A 23008-nucleotide genomic window follows, 5' to 3' on the forward strand; every position below is an offset into this window, starting at 1 on the left:
TAATGGGCTGGGAGCCACTGGCATCACAACACAAGCTGAGTGAAAACACATTGGTTTAATATTCTCAGAATATTGTCTTTGTTATACATACTGTACCCAAATCTGAGCACTGATTGTAAAATCTGTTTACTTCCAAAGTTTCATGGTATTGTTAGTCAAATATGAATGGAAGAGAACTTCAAACATTTGAAATATCTATTTTATATCATTTATAGGCCCCTCAACTATAGTCTGTCTCGCAAACTTTTGCCAAAATGACTTCCTTTAAAAAAATGGATCAGGGCATCCCCCTGCTTAAACTCCTCTGATTAGTACGACCATCTATAAAATACCTTTCAGATTCCTTGGGTGAGCATTCCAGGGCCCCTTGTATGAGGCCCCTGCCTCTTGGCCTCACCTCCTGTGACCCTGCTCCTTTCCTCACCATGTACCCTTTGCCCTAAAGCATAGGACTCACTCACCCTATTGTCCATCTTCCTTTGCTGTGGCTTACACCTCCTTGCCTCTTCTTGCCTTGGAGACTGGCAGCCCAATCTATCATCTCTTCTGTTAAACCTTTACTCCCCACAACACTCTACAGCACTCTATCCATCTCTTTATAATCACACATAGCACTCTGTACTGTGGTTACCTCTGTCCATCTGAATCTTTTCAACATTAGACTAGTTCTTGGGACCATGATATTCCTTTTATCTAGCACAGTGCCTTGCATGTTCAAACTGCTCAATAAATGTTGAACAAATGAATGAAGAAACAGAAGAGTGAATGATGGGATGCAGAACCACAGAATTAATTGTAAGCAGTGGAATGAATGTACAAAGTTGGGTAATAATGTCATTTTAAGTTATCATCTATGAATACATAAAACCTTTCACCAGAGTACGTATGTGCTGTTATATTCCTGCCCATAATCTGAAGTATATGGCCTATGATATCTTTTTAGAAAGTGGTTTAGTTCGCATCATGCTTGAATTGGCCCTTAATTCTAATGTAAAAGGCCAGTTTATGGCCATGGATTTTTCAGGGCTTTGACTTTTTCAACTAGGAAATTCATGAAATTTTCTTTTATTCAGCATTGCCAGGAAATGTAGTCTTCTAGTTATTTTAACATTCAAGTTTTTAGAGAGAATTAGCACATATACATAGATTTCAAGAAATTATATTGTATACTGCATACGATTCCAAGAAATTATAATACAATCAGCACACTAAGTTTATCATGATTAAAATTCACCTTTCTTTGACTTAGAGGACTTTCCAGATCCTATAGTACCTAACATTTATCTATACAAACATCAAAGAATCATGTGCCACGTGATGAAGTGCTGGAGAGGGCTCGTTATAGAAGAGCATTGATGTTCACGTCACTTCCTGCTTCGTGCATGGCAGGCGGCCAGTGAAGGCATCTCACGCCCTTGGCTACATCTCCAAGTTCTTTCTGAACACCTGACATGCCAGGATGTTTAATTTTGTAATGCTCCACCTCCACCTCTAAAAAAAGTAAGTTTCACTTGGTAAAGCAACAAGCTCTATGAACATTTTTATACATAAAATGGACTTTCATTGATTTAATTTCAAGCAACTAAAAAAAAAAACCTCTTCTTTTTACAGTGGCATTTAACCCATTCCTAGTCATATGTGTTTTATGGGCTCAAAACTGCCATTGGGAATCCATATTAAAATGCTGGAATCCAGTGAAAAAAATGATAATAATCCTCCCTAATAAGGCCTTTAAAAGTGGAATTTAAGATAAGATCCATTTCTCCTTATCTAGCTGACCAACGTAAGTAACTCTTTTTAAAAGTGCTTCTACTTTGGAATCATGAAGCTAGAAATCACTTAACCCCCAAGTCCATACAAGACTTGGAATGTTGCCTTTACTTAAGTTACTTCCCAGTTCCTATAGAAAGCATATTTTAAAAGCTAATTTACCTCTTCTTCATGGTGCTCTCTTCTTTGACTTCCTTCAAAGAAAAAGGGAAGAAGGGAGAGAGGGAAAGAGAGAGAGGAAGGAAGAAAGGGAGACAGAGAAGGAAAATTACATTTTTTTTAACTAAGAAAGGAATCAAGGCCTCTTTTAAAGACTGCTTTTTGCACTGTACATGCCCCTTCAAAATTTCTGCCCTTCAGTGTTCATTTGAAGGGTCTGCGTTGTTTGAGCTCCTGGGAAGTGAGGGAGGCATGAGATAAACAAAGCGTCCTCATTATGCTATTGCCAAGCGACCTTCAGTTCTATTCTAAACGTGTTCAAATTGAATTCAAGGAGGCAGTATTTGAATCCTCAGCTATCACCACTCATTTAATTATCCAAGTTGCAGCTGTAACGATATTAACCAAATCACTCGAGCCACAGCCTCCTTTTAGCAAGCAGATGCTCTACGGCAATGTGATCACAGAGAGCTCAGCTCTCTACCTCATGCAACAACCAACAGGGCAGCCCAACAGTTGAGTCTGGTAGCCAGCATCTCCAGCCACGTTAGAGACTTCTGTCAGACTGAGTTTTTGAAAAAGAGGTTCAGTATCAGAGACCTACAGATAGAAGAGTATCCTTATGCATTCATAAGTAGACTGTACTTTCCACTGGATAAGGGCTTAAATTTTAAACTTTACAAGGTGCTTTTACATACACAATTAAATTTGACCTTAACTCTGTGAAGGAAGAAAGTACTTCATTCTGGATCCTATAATGTCTAATGGTCTAAGTTTTACACACAAGGAAACTGAAACCTAAAGAATCTAATGGACTTAATCAGAACGATGTTGTTAATACATGGCAGAGCCAGAATTTCAAGGCCAAGTTCTCTCAGTCATACCTGGCTTCTTTTTCCCACTCTGCTGCCCTAAGGAAGTGAAAGGAGATTACATTTTGTCCAGCAGTTCTCTGCCTTGGAAAATCTCCACATACAACATAAAACTCTAAATGCTTTAAGGAGAGGGATACAGGGACCAGAGTAGAGATTCTGGGGAGAGCAATTCCAGCAGGACTGGGTGGGCTAATAGACTCTGTTTAGCTGGTTACTGTAGAACACTTTCCAGAAATATTTTACGACTATGTCAAGTTGTCTCTGATCTAATACTTGCACCTGTCAAATGGGGCATTGTTGCAATTAAATACGTGGATGGACCTCACTAGTTTATCTCCTCAAGTTCATGAGAATTCCATTAATATAATAATAATAAAGGAATTTTTTAAAAGATAAAACTTTCTTGGGCAACAGGAAGAGGCTGGAGGAAACCTGAAAAGCATGATAGAAAAAGCCTATCATGCTGTGAACAGAATGTCAGTGGAAGTCAGGAATGCTAACTCTGGGAATAAGGACTCAGAGGAAACGAGGAGCACAGCAGAGAAAATAGATACCGCCTTAGAGAATGCCTGAGTCTGCAAGAGCACACTGCCAGGAGGAATAAGGACCTACCTCACAGTCTCTTAATCCTTTGATGCCCCTTTATGCTATTACCCAAATGCAGACACATTTTTACCCAGGTACACTAATGTATTCTGCTCTGAACACTCAACACTAGGTTAATGTCGCCACATTTCTAATATAACTTTCATATCGTCCTTTGAAACAACAGCCTAATATTTCAATCAGTTGACTTTTCATCATTTGTTCAGTCATCCCCTTCTTGTTTTTTTCCTGTAGAGATAATTCTGAAATGAACACCTTTGTTCATTATTTTATTGACTTGTTTAATACTATTAATTGTGATTAGAAATAATGAAGTTGTACTTCTTCAAAAAGATAGATCTAAACTCTGACGGACAACAGGTTGTGAGAGGAGACAAGATAGCCTCGAGTACTGGAAGTTGTACAGGAAGTCACTGCCCAGAATGTGTGCAGAAGGAGATGCCACCCAGAAATGAGCTGATCTTCCAGAAGCAACTCCTGAGAGGCTCAGGGCTCAGAGGGGCCAAGGACAGCTAAGAGGAAGTGTGTCAGTTTCCTGGGGCTGCCTGCCAAGGCACAGAGTACCTTAAAATAATAGGAGTCTATTCTCCCACAGTTCTGGAGGCTGTAGGTCTGAAATGAAAATGAGGCAGAAGGGGTTCCTTCTGAAGGCTGCGAGGAGGAATCTGTTCCATGTCTTTCTCCTGTCTTCTGGTGGTTGCCAGCAATCCTTGGCATTCCTTGGCTTGTAGATGCATCACTACTTCTGTCCCCCTGTGTCCCTGCACCTTCACATGTTCTCCTTATAAGAACAGTAGCCACTGGATGTAAAAGCACAGTCGAATTCAATATGACTTCTTCTTAACTTCATTACACAACATCTTAAGTTCATCCACAACACTGAGGTTGAGGCATGAGCCTGGAGACAGGAGAAAAAGTTGGAAGCAGTGAATGGCATTTCGGAACTCTCCCATGACGCACACAGCCAGGTCAACAGCCTCTGCAACCACTGCCCAGTCCTGGTCGGGAGACCGGGGAGCTCTTCTCTTGGAGCACTCCAGCGGAAAGCTCATGGCTGGGACTAAAAGTCTGCGGGCTGGCTCGACACCCAAACACCCTCCCACCCTGCTCCCAAGACACCCGCAGCCAAAAACCCCAGAAGAATAAAAGTGGGATTTCACACTGGGAAAATGGAACAGCCTCAGAGAAAAGACCTGCCTTTGGGACTCCCTCCGTGAGAGTCAATGCCTGTAGGATGCCCTAAAGATGACATGCAGTCAATCAAGCTTCTCCCACCTCCCCTCTCCCCCGTACACACTGCCTTTAATGACTCTTTCTCAGAGCCTTACACTTAAACGTATGCAAACAGATAAGGGCCTCAGTATGTGTGAGAAAAGTCTGTAACAAGAAGGAATGGAAGCAAATAAAAAAAAAAGATAACTTCAAAAAAACCTCTAGTATCATCAAAACAACAAGAAATATTATAAAAGAAAACCAAATGTTTGATTTTTTCCCCTTCTCTTTGAGTTTTGTGTCATGATTTTTCTCCTTCCTCCGGGTCCCCTGTATGAGAGGGGCTCCCCTAGCTCTGTCTCCATGGCTAGCTGCCTCCACGCAGACCCGTGTCATGCTCAGCAGTGCTTCCTCCCCAGTTTCACCCCTGAATACCACCATTCAAGTTAACACTAGAGTTATTTCCCAAAAGCAAATCTGATTGCAGGTCCTTTGGGCCCTAATGCCTCCCTATTACCAGAAGGAAAAAAATCCAAGCTGGCACATAGGACCTTCCCATGCTCACCTCCTCTCCCTCCTTCCCTTTTACCCTCTGCTCTTGGCATAACTGGCCACTTGCCGTTTCCCAAATTGCTGCCCCATTCATGTTCCATACCCTTTACTCCCAAGGCCTCTTTGCTAGGACTACCATTCCCTTTTCTCCCCAAGCAAATCCTATGCTTACTTTAAGAATCTGCTCAGATTTCAAGCTCCTGTAAAACTTTTTTTTGCCCCCAGAAGGTAGATATTGCAGTCTCTGGGATGCTTTGCATTTTCCCTTGTTAGCACATTATACTTATTTGCATTCATTGTCTCTGTTACTCAGTCACACTGAGTACCACAACCTTCACCCTCATCCAAGCTGGAGCATCAGTGTATAAGCTGTAAACCAGACTCCACGGGACTGCCTCAGCAACACAGCCAGTGTGCGGGAGGGACAGAAGCAAGAAGGAGCAGGTTATTATGTTGCTACCAGGAAGATCTTGCGTTCCCTTGGCATCTTTCGGGCATGCCCTGAAATAACCTACCATTTCTGAGTTGCCCTGTGGTGAGCATTAGCATTTCTCTATTTTACATTTGGGAAACTAAGGAGGTTATACTTGCTGCTCAGAATCCCCCAGTGAATTGGGGAGTTTCAGCATGTGAACTAATGCCTCCTATAAGCAAAAGAGGCTTACACCACAAAACCATAAAATAATAGCAAAGCAAGAATTATTCTCCAAGCCCTTGACTTAGTATGTCCCCTGTGATCTCAGTGCTGTAGATGGTCTGAACAGCTGAAAAATCTAAATAGGAAAGGTTAAAGAGAGAAACGGAGACAGAGAGGAAGAAACAGAAGAAAAGAGAAGAGACCTAAGATGAGGCAGTAAGGGGTGAGTGTTTTTATCGGTGTCCTCTTTCAAATCTGCCCTCTGTACTCATAAAACCTAAAGTTCATTATCATCAGCTTTCTTCTTACAGTGATTACCACTGGCTTGCAGGTTTGACCAAAAGTAATTCCACTCGGCTACTTTTTTAAGGTCTCTAGCCTTGGAAAGTGACTTTCTTCTTGGGGCAAACAGAATTGAGTTAATACCAACCTTTCTAAGAGTCGGAATGAAGAGGGATGAGGTACCTGGAAATGCTTTAACAGTATGCATTAAAGCCCTTCACACACATGAGTCTTTAGTATTGTTAGCATCGTTCACATGCACTCTACGCAAACAGAGGCTCTCTAGCCTCTGTTGCAAATTTGGATAAAAATAGCCAAACTGCCTGTCTTGCTAAGATGTAAGGAGTTTACAACCACATTTACTGAGCTCTTACTATATGCCAGACACCAGACTGATTTACCAGTACCATCTGGTTTAATTCTCCTAGCAATCTCAATTTATACTCTTAGTATTCTTACCCCCCTTTTCAAATGTAAAACCAAAGCTACAGACTTTCTGTCACTTGCCCAAGAATGCGCAGATATTAAGTGACACAACTTAGGTTCTTTCTGCTCTCCTGTTCCTCACCAGTACGACCGACCATCTGAGCTGTGTGTGCAGGCATTAACATTATGTAAATCTCACGTCCTTATCAGGTTGCCTTACATGGAGGCAGCTTGCTGCCGTGAAACTAAAATGTTTCACTGGGAGCAAACTTGTCCATCGGCGGTAGGTGAGGAAAGCGAAAAACCCTGAAAGGTCGCTGTGGCAAAGCTGGTTTTAGAACCAAGTCTTTTGACTTTTATTTTCAGTTTTGTTCCCAGATACCCACCATCTACACATAAAATTTGAAACATATTATCTCAAAAGTTGTCAAAGCTATTCAGAAGGGACAACATTTAAAAAGAGAATCTACATTAGTGGTGATGCAGCTTTCAAACAAGCAGAAAGCAGATGGGGGCCAAGGGGTCTGCCTTGAAGGACAGACAGCATGGTGCACCAAGATGCCTCCCAGAATGGAGGAAATGAAATGAAAAGTCAGCAAACAAGGTAGAAAAGACAGCCCTGAAAGGGCCTGAGAAACTGAACAGAAACTCTGAAGGAAGATAAATGGATAATTTAAAAGCCATTCAGTTTTTAAGAAAGACAAAGAATAGGCTACATTGCATCAGAAAAGGCCTAGAAATGATGATGGATGGGGCCCTTCAGACTAGGGACGAACACCAAGGAATCACAGTTGCCTGCACAATTCCCAGCTGAGGGTGAATTTGAAGAGCTAAATAAGGATATGAGACTGATATGGATTGAAGAGTGTTTCAAAATCTATTTAATGGCCAGGCAGGGGACATTGATCGCCTTTCAGAGGAAATGTTTAGGATCAATGAGGTAGTCAGCCTTTATTTGGGTGGGGATTGGTGATGGGAGTGGGGGAGGGGTTTATAGGCAACATTGCAACAAACATTAAGGCACTAAAATAATTTTTGAATTATGGCTGTAAAGCACTATATTATTTTGATCTTTATGAAATAAGCCATTTCTCTTTTTTATCCTTGTACTTGCAAGCCTTCTTTAAGTATGAACAATCAGATGACTTGTTATTTAATAATTCTAACACATGATCAAAGATTGCTAATTCCTTTATCAAAAAGTTCACGTTAAACTGTTAAACACAATATTTCATTGTTAAATAGTTTATACACACCCAGTGAACAGAATCCAAAAGGTACAAAAAGCATCAGAGAAAAGTGTCCTCCAGGCACTCAGTTCCTGTCCCTTGGGACAGGCACCGGTAACCAATTTCTTGTGTGTGGGTCTAAAGACAGTCCATATAAAAGCAAAAAACTGTGTGTTTTTACACTGTTTTGTCCATAATCATCACACATTTTGTTTATAGCATGCATGTCTGTATGTCTGTATGTGTGTACACACACAGTGCTCGTACACATGTGTATCCACCCTGGGCAGCCCCGCTCCCTCCCGTGTTTTGTCACTTCACGGCACTGTCTCATTCTTTTTGGTAGCTGTAGAGTATTAGATTTTATTGATGAACAAATTATTAACCGCTAATTAATTATTTAATTATTTGAGGACACGATGCTTCTCATACTCTGCTATCGTGGACACGTGCAATAAATATCACTATAAATGTATCATCTTCATACTTTATTTGGAGGATAAATATGCAGAAGTAGAATGACTGGGCATTTGGCATATGGACATTTAAAATTTTGATAGAGATTGCCAAATTTCCCTTTGCAGAGTTTGAACAAATTTATATTCCACCAGCAATGTCTAAGCTGCCTATTTCTCTACATCCTTCCTAATACAGTATGTTATTCAACTCCTTGAATTTTGCTGATAAAATAGGTATAGAATCTCTCTTGTAGTTTTCACTTGTGTTTTCCATATCGTAAATGTGTCCAATCACATTTTTAGCAGAGTTTTATTTACTGAGGAGCCATTTGTACTTTTTCTGTTGGGCTAGTGATCTTTTTTCTCACTGAATTGTAGGAGATCAGTATATATTAAGAAATAGACTTACTTGTAGCAGAAGTGGCAGATGTTTTTCCTGAGTTGTCATTTATCTTTTTAGTTTGTTTATGCTATACAGAAATACACTGATTTTATGTAGTCAGATTCATGAGTCTTTTATGGCTTCTGGAATTTATGTCATACATAGAATGACTTTCCTGTTCCAAAATTATAATATTTTAAAATTCTCAGAACTTATTTTAGCATTCTATAGCTTTATTTTTATATTTATATTTGTTATTTATCTGACTTTGCTTTATTTTTTGGATATAAAGTAGAAGCTCAGAATATTTTTTATTTTTTTAATATATTTATTGATTATGCTATTACAGTTGTCCCATTTTCCCCCCTTTATTCCAGTACGCCCTGCACACCCCCTCCCACCCACATTCTCCCCTTTTAGTTCATGCCCATGGGTTGTACATGTAAATTCTTTGGCTTCTGCATTTTCTATACTGTTCTTAACCTCCCCCTGTCTATTTTCTACCTACCATTTATGCTACTTATTGTCTGTACCTTTTCTACCTCTCTCCCTCTGCCCACTCCCCTGCCAGGATACCTTTTTAGTTTGCTACCCAATTTCTCAGTTTTTGACTAATCTTTTTCCTTATGATGTAAAATGTCATTTCTATTGTACTCTAAATTCCCTTCAATTCTATTTTAACTCTTCCTATTCTGTTCTATTTATCTGCCTGCCTCATTATGCAATTTTAATTAATATTTCTTTATAATATATTTTAGTGATAAGCCTAGTTTCACCTTCCCCATTACTCTTTCAGTATTTTCTGGGTATTCTTGTTTATTTTTTACATAGAAGGTTTAGAATTTAGTTCAAAAACAAATCTAATGTGTCTTTTTATTGGGATGAATATTTAATTTTAAATGATCGATGTTTGAAAGTTAAATTAATACAAAACTCCCCGACATTGAATCGACAGAAAATGTTGCTGATTAGGAAGTTTTTGTTCATAAAATTTCTAATGTTCCCTTTCTTAAACTGTACTTCAAACATGTAATAAAAAATAGAGAGGACATGGGTCCTGCTGTCCCCACACATACAAACTTTTCCCGTATGTCGGCCTTTTGGAGAGTTAGGATGTAGAGAAGAGCCACCATAACAAACCCTCAACCAGGTCATAAAGTAGACAGATTGGCCCTTTCCTACAGACAGGGAGAAGGCCAGCTAATGGTGCAACATCTTCCCCATATCCCCAGTGGTATGTGCAAAATATTCCTTTCTTGTCTTTTTTTCTTTCTCTCCAAAATCTCACTTTTTAAATAATATTGTAAAGTTTACAAAAAGGAAGCTTCTGTCACCATATGGAGTGAAACCCCCAAAACAATAGAGGATTTTTGTCTCCAAGGATGTTTACCTAAAGTCAGAGCATTTCTCGTGGATGCTGCAGGTCCAGTCCTCTGTAGATCGGGGCTTTGGAGGCCGGCTTGGATGGCTCTTCCTGTCTTGAATCAGAGCACTGGTTGGTGCTGGGCCTGAGGACCATTTTTAAACTCCCACAAGAAGTGCTCAGTAATCATTGGATTTGCATGGTACTAACTAAGAAGTTCATTAGTACAGATAATTAGTCTTTTGAGTCTTTGGGGACTTTGAAATGCAGGCAGCCTCCCATACCCACAAGGTCCACATTTGCATATTTAACCGACTGGGGATCAAAAATATTCAGATAAAAATGTTACATTGTTGCTGACATGTACTGTGTAGTTAGGCCTACCATGTTTTCATCTGTGCTGAACATGACAGACTTTTTTTGTCATTATTCCTGAAACATAACACTATTAACAATTACTTACACAGCACTTACATTGCATTAGGTATTACAAGTAATCTGGAGATTATGTCAAGTACACGGGAGGGTGTGCACAGGTTGTATGCAAGTAGTTTGCCATTTTACATAAGGAATTGGGCATCTGCAGGTTTTGGTTCCCATGGGGGTCCTGGAACCAATTCCCTGTGGATACTGAGGGAAAAGAGTTCAAGCTAAAAAACAGAAGAGCAAATACTGAGTATTCTAGAATCCACTCTTAGAGGTACCTGACCCAGAACATCACGCCCACTAAGGACCTGGAATTGTAATTCGTGCTTGCCCCACGCTCTCACATGGGCACCACATCCATTTCGTTTGGAGAAGCCTAGGACTCAAGGTCCATAACAAGCAGACAAAAAAACCTATAGTAAACCTATAGTAAATAACTCTGTGCAGCCCACCAACTCAATTTTAAATATGGTCTTTTTGACACATTGAACTCTGCAAAAATAATAGATTTTATCTATTTCTGTAAAATCTCAGGTACACAGTTTTACCAGAAAACATGCTGGTGTGTGGAGAGGTCGACTCTTACCATGTGGCTGTGCCTTAGTTACATGTCCCAACCGCCTCCTCTGTGAAGCCCCATCCATCAGGGCCTGTGGCTTCCGGGTCAGCAGCCCTTCCTTCCAAGTCAGACGTGCCTACCCAGTGAGCGTGACTGATTAGCTACCAACCTGCTCTGAAAGCCTGACCAACAGGATGGCCTGTGACAGTATCCTAGAGGGGCTCATTATAGCAGAAGAGACGGTTCCCTTTGTTTTCATTTATACTCACTGACTTGAGACTTGCCTATTATTTACTACTTAAAACCCTGGTTGTGTTTTCCCAAGGCAGGAGAGAGCAGAGGAGTCACAAATAAAAGCTGCGCTCTCACATCTAATGTTTGGGAGGCGGTGTTTCTTCATTAATCAGTGAGGTCACCTCCCTGTGAATTGGTTTTGAAACAGCATCACAGACACTAGACAAGAGTTGCCCGGGCCCAACGCTGTGGTTAGGTGTGGGACACCTGTCGTCATCAGCATCCCCGTCGAGGTCTCTCATGTGAAGGTACCAGGGGCTCTGTACTCACAGGGGCCTGGCCTGACATTCCAGCTCTGCTGTGCACTAGGCCATTTTTGTCTGCTGGACAAAAGGGCACTTGGGCTCTTCTGACTTTATTTTTCCAATCTCAGGCTCCTCACCTGTCAAAACAGGGCCACCAAGACCTACTCACAGCACTGTTGCGAGGTTAATCAGCCAACACATGGAGAGGTCTCAGCATGGCGTCTGGCGCATAGGACACATTCAATGCTTTGGTTAGTTCATTGTGGCAAGATGTGTTTTACTGTCTATCACAGTGAGCAAGCCGTGGCCCACAGAACAGATCTGGCCCACAGACATGTCTTATTTTGTTGAATGCTGTTTTTAAAATTGTAAGATATCCAGTGTGCCATAGGCTCCACCACTCCCTACTATATCATGCAGCATACTTCATTCATTAATGTTCCTGCCCTGTGGACATTTGAATTTAAGACTCTTGCCCTATATTATGGAAATAATAATGCTATTAATCCAAGGAGACTGAAATCCCTGTCTCATAAATTCAGAATGTTAATGTCATTTGTAAATATCATTTTCCACAAAGGAATCCCCTAAGCATATGAATAAAATAAGCTAAACAACCAACCTGTGAAGTCAGGAAGGAAATGGAAAAGGAAAGAAAAGAAGAAAATGACTATAATGTTTTGTTGCATTTTCACTTTTATAGGCACTGCTAATCTGGTTCAGACCTTGGAAGGAAAATTATCTCTTTCTAAGTTAGTACTTGTACTGTAATTAGCTTTCAGGATATTAGACATTGATGCTACAAACATCGATGTTATAACTTGGCTGGACCATGCCCTTAGGATCCCAATTACAGATCTGAATCATTCTCACAGTGGATTCGAACGAGCTTCTTGCCTTGTACTAAGTGATAGCTCTGTTAGCTTCATCATCTTTACTGCTACTTAGGTAACCGTCTTACATTATTTAGGTTTTAAGATCTCAAATATCACTAACAAAACAAAGTTCTGACAATATTTTTTGACTCTTGAAAAGATCTGGCATAGCCAACCTGTTACTGCTGAACAGTAACAGATCCACAGAGCAATGTCGTATGTAAGAAATAGTTTTCCCAACTGGAAAAGCATTTCACCCAAATACAATCAATGTGAAATAACACTGAACTCCGCCAAGGAGGACATCACATCTGGTTGCCATTTTCCTTTTCTGTCCGGGTTCAGTTGGTTCAGAGGGAAAATCCAGGCAAAAAGAATGCTGCCCCCTAATTCCTTTCATTCTCCTTCCTTGGAAGCCCAAACTGCATAGGCCTGCTGACTTTGCCACCAGAAGGAATCAGCATTTTCTGAGTACTTTCAGGCTAAGAATGAGCAACCTTTTAAGAAACTTTTAAAGAGTCTGGAAGACTCTGGGGGTTCTAGAAAAAAGGTGATACTGCCAGCTGGTCCCTGACTCTCATTAACTTGGGTAAAGGGGCTGCTCAGCAAGTGTGTGGCAGCTTTTTATGCTGGGGAAGCTGAGAGCCCCTCATGCCAGCCACCAATCTGAAGTCTGGTGGGGGTTTCAGTCTCGAGTGATTCCTGGGGTGGCAGAGAACAATAAATGACAATAGCAAAAGATCCATCATTTGGAGCTCAGAAATTCACTCAACATAATTTGAACAGAAATGGAATTTTTTAGCTTAAGTAACTGGGAAGCTCAGAGGTACAGTTGGCTGGTGGCCTTCAGCTGGATCCAGCGGCTTCGATGCCACCATAAGACACCTGTCCCCTTTTCCCTGCCTAATTGTGTTTTGGCTTTCCTCACATGTCTTGGCAACTCTGAGGTCACATGTTTATTATAAGAATTATTCACACCAAAAAAAGGAAGGAAGGAAGGAGGGAAGGAAGGAAGGAAGGAGGGAAGGAAGGAAGGAAGGAGGGAAGGAAGGAAGGAAGGAGGGAGGGAGGGAGGAAGGGAGGGAGGGAGGGAGGGAGGGAGGGAGAAGAGAAAGAGAGAAAGGCAAGGGAAGGCAAGGGAAGGCAAACCTCTTTCACAATAGTCCCAGGTAAAACCTAGAGAGAGCTCTAATAGCCTTAGCTTGGTGCCCACACCCACCCCTACACCACTCCCCAGGGCCCTCCCGTTGCATGGGCCTGAGTTATGTGCCTGCTCAGAGGACATGGAATACATTCTGTTATAGCTTCTGCTGTCTAGTACAGTTCACTGTAACTCACTGCCAAAAGATGTTAACTTACCATTCCCAATGGAGGGAATTTGTTCAAGTATCAAAATGCCTAGAATCATCTGACACCTGTACAGGTAAACAGAAAATAGAGACATACAATATAGCATTAATTCTCACAATTAGGAATTGCATGTAGCCACTGGTAACAGATCTGAAACCCAAATAGCTTAAGCAAAAGAGAAATTTATTTTTCTCTCTGATAAAAAATAATCCAGATAAGTCCATTTGAGGCTGCTATTATATGGCTGTTCCATAGTCTTCAGAGACCCAGTCCCTATTTATACTCAAGAATGCCTCATAGTCACATGATGTTCACTGTAGTTCCAGCCATCATGTTAATATTCCAGCAGCAACAAAGAAATAGAGGCAAGTACAAAGGTTGCACCTCCCAGCTGAATAAATGCCCATTTAAGCCTTTTCTCAGAAGCTCCTCCTTATGAATTCTGCTTACACTTCCTTGGCCATTCTTAAGCTCAGGGAAGGCCAAATGCATACTGGGAAGGCAAACTAGCCATCTCTGTTACAGATCCCAGAGTCCCAGTGGAATAAATGACTCTGTCCCCAAACAGGACAAAAGGCACAAGGCTAAAGCCCTTTAAACCCCACGCATTCTAGCCTCGGAAGAACCCAACAGTACCCAAGGCCCGGCCTGGTTATATGTATAATGTAACAAATGCAGATAGTTATTAACTTTCTGGTTTTAGCCATTACACGCTAAAGGTTTATTTTCAAGCTGCTTTTTTTTTTTAATGTGAATGTTTAAAAATATTTATCCAAAAAGTCTTGGCTTGCTTCTGTGTTCACCAATAGAGTTTATTTGTTTTTCAAAGTAAGTTTTAAAAACTGCAGGAAGCCTCCTATGGTAGTTAATACATTATCTTAAGCAATTTAATGCAAATTAATTTTTACACAACCTTGAGTTTTAAAAGCCATTGAACTGGGGAGGGAAGGAGTGAGATTTGGGAGGAATCTGTTCGCTGCTCCCCATCTGGACCCCGCAGCAGCCCATCTGCTCTCCTGTGTAGTGACTAGCACTTCGGCTGCCCCCCTGCAAACACCCATGTGCCGTTTAGCTTCTTTTTTCTTTTTCTTTTTCTTTTTCTTTTTTTTTTAACTCAGGAAGAGGTTAAAATGCTTACAAAGATGTGTATTTCAAGTTTTCTAGAAAAGTTGATGGCATTACTTTTGGCATTTCCAAATTCTGTTTTTTGTACCATAACCCAAGTTTCCACTGGGTTTTATGTTTTTTTTTCTCCTTTTGTTTCTAGATTTTATTCTCTTTTAATACTTTTCAGTAGGGTCTTATAGCACATTTGTACCAAATGAGAGACACAAAACGGTTCAGGGTAGGGAGTGGCGAGACTGGATGTGTGAGTTTGGGTGAGTGACCGCCTGAGGGTGGCTACCGTGTGGCGAGTGGGTTGGACCGGAGCGAAGGGAAGGCCGGGAGCCCAGTGAGGGGCAGCAGCAGGTTAAAGTAATTGAAAAGAGGATGCAGTCTGAACTAAAATTGTAAAAATGGCAATAGACTAACACACAAAGACGCTTTGGAAGTAGGATTGACAAAACTTGGTGACGGTTTGGATGTGGGGGAAAGGGAGATGGCATCAATGACCCGTGGATTTCTGGGTGGGCGGTTGGGAAGAGAAGATAACACGCAGTTCCCTGAGAGAGCCAGCCCGAGAGCAGCAGCAGATTTGGAGAAAGGTGGCAAGTTCAGTGCCGGGCAGTCAGTTCACTGTCCGGCCTTTACAACACAGTGGACGAGTAGGATTGACAAGCCAAGCATGACTCTGAGCCAACCGCATCATCGCAGCATGGCCTACAAAACTCAGGACTATGTCAGAATAAATCATGAATAATCTTTATCCTCAGGAACCAAGAAGAACTAGCTATTCAACAGTGCAGTACCTTAAAGTCTGGATTTGCTCACAGAATTGGCCACTTCTTTCTGAAGTCATATACCTGAAGCAGAAGCTTCCATTGTTTCTCAGAGATGCCCTCTGCCAGTCATGTGAATTCAAGAGAATTTCAGGGCCTGGCTCACAGGTCCCTCCTATTGAAGGTCTGGGCAGAGATGACACCAGTTGGTTATATTGACAATGATTTTCCATTTCAAAATACCAACCCTTAACTGGGCGGTTTGACATTTCACTCAGAAAGTAAATGATACAATAATAAAGTGATCACATCTTCATACCAGCAACACTGCCCTCGAACAGATGTTTGAGGTGGGCTCCAAGTGTATTTTTATATTTCATCAAAAAGTAGATATTTTTTAGAATACTTTAAATTCTCTCTTCTCTACCATGCATTTCTTCTCTCAGTTTCTGATTACTTCTCTTGAGTAAGGTATGAATGCGGGAAGGCAAAAAATACTAAGTCTTATTGTTTGCACTCTGGAATATATAATTCACCAACAGACGTGAAAACCGTCTTCTTTCTTTGGCTTTAAAGTAAATAAATAAATAAATAAATAAATAACCATCTCCATGATTTCCTCAACATTTTTATTATTTTTATTTTTTTAAAGATCTTATTTATTTATTCACGTATTTATTTATTTAGAGGGGAACGTAGGGAGGAAGAGACGGAGAGAACCATCAGTGTGAGAGAGAAGCATTGATCGGTTGCCTCTTATATGCCCCAACAAGGGACCAGGCCTGCAACCCTGCACGTTCCCTGACTGGGAATTGCACTGGTGACCTTCTGCTTTGTAGGACGATGCCCAGCCAACAGATTCACGCTGGCCAAGGCTCCTCAACATTTTTAAAAGGTATTAAAGACATAGTTGGACATTATTGGGTTGGAAGATAAATCTGGTTTTAATATGGTGGGGCTCCTCTGTGTTCCCTTCCAATAGCAGAACACATTCTAATAGCACGGCTCGCTCTTTGCTTGCTCCCTTGTCCCACGTCGGCCCCATCTCTCCAGCAGCTGAATTCCAAGAAGTGACTGTATGTGCTAGAACACACACACTGGGCAGGGGCGTGGCAGATATGGATCGTGATGGCAGAGGAAAAGCAAGGCCAGAATCTGACTCATGGCAGCGTGGTGACCTGATAAAACAAGGTCTACAGAATAATGGTAGTAAGAGAGAATACTCTGCTCATTTCCCGTGGGGGTCATTCTGGACTTGTGTTTACAGCAGGTTTTCGTAGCAGGTCAGAATCGCCTGACCCCGTGGCTGTCCTGGCCTTGACCCTCTTTCCTGCCACCACTCTGTGGGTAGAGTAGGGGAGGGACTGTTGTTGCCAGAAGTCACTGATCCAGGAGCTAGAGATACAAGGAAGACAAGTCTCCACTCTCCCTGAGAACTCTTGGGATAGTACCCAACACAGAGTTGCTTAAAACCAATCATAAGGATTTCCACTCCTGGCCATAATAGAGTAACAGGAGCAAGAAAACAAAACAAAAAGCAACCCCAGAAAAATACGTGGAACAGTTTTCAGACAGAGGACAATAGGCAGCACAGTACAGTGATTCCTGAGAGAGGAACAAATGAAATGAGCTTACGATTGTCCTGGCTTCCTGCCTGGAGGGAGTTTCCAGACCAGGCACTCCCAGGTGGAAGCCCAAGCAGAGCCACACTGAGACGAGGGGCAGAGCCCGGAGTCTGGGGCCCACGGCGATGGGAGTCCCCAGGGAAGGGCACCAGAGAAGAGAGCTGTGCAGGAGAGAGCTGAGAGCCGTGGAGGGCCCCTGGAGGCCCCAGGGCTGCTCACCATGTGCATGTGAGGAAACCACTGAGGCTGAGAAAAGAACCAGCAAAAAGCAGCAATCAGAACAATCCTCACAGGCTGGGGAACAGTCCATGTTCTCACTAGACAGGATATTAAAGCAAAACCTTGCATATATGAGGTACTGGGTACAGTTCTCAGAAAATGAATCTCTAAAAATTATTGCCTAAATGAGGCCTAGATAAAAGGCTACTCTGGACCCACCCAGCAAAGTTGAAAAGCAAGCCTGAAAAGGATCGAATTATTACTAAGTAAGCTAACTGCATTCCAAAAACAAAACTAAAAAATGTTTAAAGAAATGCTAAAAAAAAATCCATCACCCAACAACATATAATCATCAGTGTCTGATATCCAATCAAAAATCACCAGGCATGCAAAGAGGCAAGAAAATTAGACACGTAATAATATAATAATGAGAAAAATCAATCAATTACAGACTCAGAAATGATACAGATAATAAAATTGATAGAGAGGACATTGAGACATTTATTATATTTTTTATGTTCAAGAGGGTAGAAGGACCGAGCATGACAAAGTCATGAAAGACATTTTTAAAAAGACCCCAAGTAAACTTCTGTCAATGAGAACTACAACTTTCGAGAGGATTCACAGCAGATTAAGCTCTGCAGAAGGAAAACTCAGTGACACAGCAACAGAAAATCGGAATTGGGTCCCTCCCCTCTCTACATCCTCCAGCTGCTAATTTCTACACAGTACACTTGTTCTAATCAAGCATCCTTAATAATGTTCTTCCACAGGTTTTGATTTCACTCTGCTTCTGAAAGAAACACCCAAAATGGTGAGGGAATCACCTTAATTATACTTATATACATAATGTGTTATACATATACATTATATGTATCTACATATATAGTATGTATATGTATATGTGCTTACATATGCATAAAATGTTTCTTGAGGGATACCCAAGTTGCCTCTAAAAAAGAATCTAGGTGTCTGGGGCAAGGAATGAAGGGAAATTTTACACTGTCCTTTTGTACCCTTTGTATCCATTGGACTATGTGAATATATTACTTATTCAAAACATGAATAAAATATGTAATAAACTATATGTGATGGTCACAAGTGAACCCAACCGTGAAGTGTGAATGGAATCAGGAAGGAGGTGGGGTTCCTCAGCCACCGGGATGACTAGGTGCCCAAGGCTGTGTCCTCGGATGGAGCGAGTATCCAAGGTCCCACCTATGATGGGTGAGGAGGGAGCTTGAGACCCACAACGATAGCCACACAGTTGCCCCAAGGGATAGTGAGTGGCACCTCCCAAGCTGGTTGTTAGGTCAGTATGGCCCCTAACCTCCGCTTGGAGCGGCATGAGAGTCGTCAGTGCTACATTGACTGAGCAGGTTGCGGTTTAAAGGCAAAGCACTGCAAAGACTGGAACCATTAGGTACAAGTTACAGCGATATACAGTTTTCAGCTCCATACAAGGAACAACATTCTAAAATAAAAACAAAGAGTGAACTGAACCCCTCTGGGAGGTGGTGAGTTTACTGCCTCTGGACATGTTTAAAAATTGAATGGCCACACGGCAAGGGGGCCACAGAGGAGACCCAGCAGCCCTGGGGGCGGGCGCCCTGCATGAGGCTTTTCGAGTGCCTCTGCACGTGTGGAGAGGGAGAGGAGGGGCCAGAAGTGAGCCCTTTCTCCTTTGCTACAAGAACAACGAGTCAAACAAGACAGGTAGTAGAAGCATTCGCACAGAACCCATCAGGTGGCACTCACTGATGAGGAGTTTTTAGGAATACTCTCCCCTTTCCAAATATTGGGGCATTTATCTTCCTGGTGGCCCCTGGCACATAATTACTGAAAACCCTCTGCTTTCCTATATTCTAATAGTTCTATATTCTCTCAGTTAACTGCATTCGTGTAACGAATTTATAGTGTGAGTAGGAGTAATACTTCAGGATTGGCTTTTTGCTACCTTTGCCTAGAACCAGCACCTACCAGGGAAAAGGATATCCTAGTTTGTCAATTCTGTGTTTAAGGAGAATATAAAACAAAGAGAAGCAATTCTGAGAAATATGTACCCTCTCCCTTGCAATTTTTTATCAACACAAAAAAAGAGGGAGAACAAAGAGCTAGATAAAGGACGGAAATATTTTTGGGGGGACTAAGCCAAATAAATTTAAATGGTTTAAGGAAGAAATTGGTGAAGGAATTTGAATCATGGACAGGTGCTATGAATGTAATTTAAAATGCTAGGGAATCTGCCAAAGAAGAGAAAAATGTGTTGCTTTTGAGATCATTTCCCAGCAGCTCCATAAAAGAAAACTGATTACAGGAATTTAATAAGTAAAACTGAGCCAAAATATAGTAATCAAATGAGTTTTTAATTACATTTCAGGCAGAAAAAAAATCCAATTTTTGCTCCTGGGATTAAAAAAAATAAGTTCTAGAGAAATGCTTTTGTAGCAGGAAAATAACATAAACACTAATTTCCATAGGAATTATAGTAGTCAGTTTAATTAAAAGGCTTAAGCAGAGTAAAGGGGAGCCAGTGCCAAACTATATTAAATAGAGCCACAGCATTCATTGCTACCTCATACTAGTGTCTAATTAAAGCTCTATGCATTGAGCAGAAATATGTACCTGCATTTTCCCCATGGAAATAGACAGGATTTTGGTCACTGCCTGAGTTATTCAGTTGCTGCGTTACTTTTATATGGAATAACTAATACATCTGATTTAATATTAGATGTTGCTATGTGTTGCTTGATGGGCTAAACATCACTTTTGTTTTAAGAAAGAGAACATGTCTGTTTAAGGGGTATCTATGTGAATGAGCATCATCTCAGCCAGGTTGGAGTGCTCACTGCCCTGTGGAATACCGGGTTATTTCTGGGCTTTTCAACCCCCTCTTACTTACTTACTTACCTTACTTCTAGGTATGTTTTACTCGTGGTCCTCTGACTTCCTGGAGTGGGAGGTGGAGCGGATAAACAGGTGGTTTGCCACCGTGCTTAGGGAAGAACATCCTCAAGTAGACGAGCTATTGGAGAACCACTCCTGGCCACAGGCCACGCACAGAGAAAGCTGCTTAGGAGACGTGCTGAAACCGCAGTGGGTTTGTTTCCCTGGTGGTGAATGGGACGCGCCAGCGTGGTGTCGACCTCAGGGATCCAGTCTGTGGCCACAGAACACTGACCCAAGGCAGAAAGCGGAGACTCCGAGTGTTACGTTTCCATGAGCTGACGCCCCCACAGCTCCCCGATCCGTGTTTTCATCTGTTGCCTTGTTCCACTGGAGGGGCGATCCAAGTTTTGTGAGGCCAAAAGTTTTTGAGGACTTTAAAAAATACGAAATTAAGTAACAAGGAAATTTTTAGAGGGATCACCTGCAATTAGGAAACCAAATCCTGAGCTTCATTAGCCTCACGGTCTGTCAGCTTCTGGCCACGGGCTACACGTCCTCTTCCTTCATCTCTCCTACTCCCCTCCGTCTCTCTCCTCCACACTCCTCTTCTCTTCTCTCGTGTCTATTTCCACGCATGTCCTCACGGTGCTCTGCACATTGGGCACAGCTCCCAGATTCTTAGCTTTAAAAACAAGCACCTCTTCTTGTTTCAGGATTTCCTTTGCCTTTCTTATTCAGGTAAGTCCACCTGGAGTCATCTACGGTAGAGTAAATGGTAGGTTTATTTTTGTAAAAATTTCATTTCATGGTCTATTGAGATCTAGAGGCCTCCATGGCAGGCAAAAATGTACATATTAGCAGACATGTGTGAGCTACACACTGCTGTTTTGTTTCCTGTGTTTTTCAATGTGAATCTAAAACAAGGTCATGACCGAATTGTCTGCCACTCTGGAGTAGTACCTGGCCACCTGGTTTTTTTTTTCATATTCTGCATAGCCTCTATTGATATAAAACAATGGCACTAAATACATATCTACTTCTTATAAATAGCTCCTGGTTACCAAACAATCATCACTTTTCATTTCTTACAGCTGGTTTCCATTCTCATAAGTGAAAGCTGGAAAATCATGTCAGTGACTCTGGTTCCTGACCCCCCAACCTTTTTGTTGTTTTATCTTAGGCATTGGTGAAGGTCAATGTGAAACTCAAGCCAATGCTGGATTCAGTGGCTGCCAACAGAAGTAAGTGGGAGGAGTTGCACCAGAAAAGGCTGCTGGTCTCAGCTGCCTCCCCCTCCTCTGCGGGCCTCACAGTGGCTGGTGAAAACAGTAACTAACCCTCGGGGTCAGCTTCTGCTGCACAGTGACTGCATCCTGAAAGGCCAGCTTTGGTCCAGCCACATCATCGTTTTGTCCTTTAAGCTCAGAGAGACACAAAATCTGAGGGATGTGCTGGGAAGCATGTCTGGGCTTTCACCTTGAAGTGTGGTCAGCAGGAAAGAGCGAAACAAGGAGAGAGGAGGAGGTGGGGCAGGAATCACATCCCACGACCCTCAGCTTCTCTGCTGAGCAGACATGGGCTGAGACAGAGACAGGCGCTGGACGGAGGAGGCCCATGGTGATCCAGGATCTGAGGACAGCTGGCCCTGCTCATTTGGAGCCACGGGAATGGAAAACAGCATAGGTGTCCTTAGCACTGCTTCATTTTGCACACGGCTCTTTTATTTGTTCCATGCCAAACAAAGCCTGACATTGCATCCTTTCCCGAGAGCCCTTTGTGCCAGACTGTCCCAAGAATCCCAACTTGTATTCTGTAGAGGTATTTTGCTTTTATCCTAGAGCTTCTTAATGGTGGCTCAGAGCCTATAGACTTGCCTCCCTAAAAGATAAACTGTATTGTCCTTACAAACACCAACCATTCTCACATTTTCCCTAAAAAAATAATCCACAGTAGAAATACATCAAATGTGTTTGTCTTGTTGGTGTTTATATAAGATTCATAACACTGCATTGAATCTTGGTCCCCTTTTTTAGTTTTATAATTCAACTTTCATTACAGAGCAAAGTCTATTCCTAGAAGGAATAGATTAACTGGCTTTAATTAAAGTCAGGCTGAATCCTGGCTGGTGTGACTCAGTGGATTGAGCACTGGTCTGAGAACCACAGAGTCACCAGTTCAATTCCCAGTCAGAGCATATGCCTGAGTTGTGGGCTAGGTCCCCAGTAGGGGGCACACAAGAGGCAACCACACATTGATGTTTCCCTCCCTCTCCTTCTCTTTTCCTTCCCCTCTGTCTAAAAATAAAATAAATAAGGTGTTTTTAAAGAAAGTCAAGATGAAAGGATTCTAGGAAATCTACCGTTGGATTTACCACAAGTGACATGTGAACATTTAGAAAATATTTCCAAATGCAAAACATTTCACAGGACACCACAGCACCATGGAGAGTGATCATTGACTATCTTGTGTTCTCCTAGTGATGGTTTTTGTATAAAATTGAAGACTACTCTCCGTACCAACCTACAGCCAAATATAGGAGTCCCTAATTTTGGATTTTTCCTTGAGTGTAAGAAATAATACTTGAAAACTAAAGGAATAATGGTCTGGACAGAGAACAAATATTCTATTAAAAGACTGAAAGAAGGAGAAAGGACCAGTCAAAGAACACACATGAAGAACCGGTGGACAGGGATAA

General features: G+C 41.8%; 1 protein-coding gene and 1 long non-coding RNA gene across 3 annotated transcripts in view; one reads left to right on the forward strand and one right to left on the reverse strand.

Annotated features, from left to right (window-relative positions):
- PDE11A (phosphodiesterase 11A) overlaps nucleotides 1–22435 on the forward strand; it is a 322202-nt gene extending 299767 nt beyond the window's left edge. For both annotated transcript variants that reach the window (XM_045833325.1, XM_045833394.1), the window contains one exon: nucleotides 21494–22435. In XM_045833325.1, the coding sequence (XP_045689281.1) occupies nucleotides 21494–21649 (156 nt within the window). In that variant the 3' untranslated portion in view covers nucleotides 21650–22435. The remainder of the gene's footprint in view (nucleotides 1–21493) is intronic.
- Nucleotides 16264–23008, reverse strand: part of LOC123815494 — a 34672-nt gene continuing 27927 nt past the window's right edge. Inside the window, exons 3-4 of the long non-coding RNA XR_006785132.1 lie at nucleotides 20335–21071; nucleotides 16264–16773 (exon numbers count right to left, since the gene is read on the reverse strand). This is a non-coding gene — a long non-coding RNA (uncharacterized LOC123815494). The remainder of the gene's footprint in view (nucleotides 16774–20334; nucleotides 21072–23008) is intronic.

This window comes from Phyllostomus hastatus, unplaced genomic scaffold (assembly GCF_019186645.2).
Source record: "Phyllostomus hastatus isolate PE091 unplaced genomic scaffold, TTU_PhHast_1.1 phas_contig_1, whole genome shotgun sequence".
In the NCBI taxonomy this organism is placed as follows: Eukaryota; Metazoa; Chordata; class Mammalia; order Chiroptera; family Phyllostomidae; genus Phyllostomus; species Phyllostomus hastatus.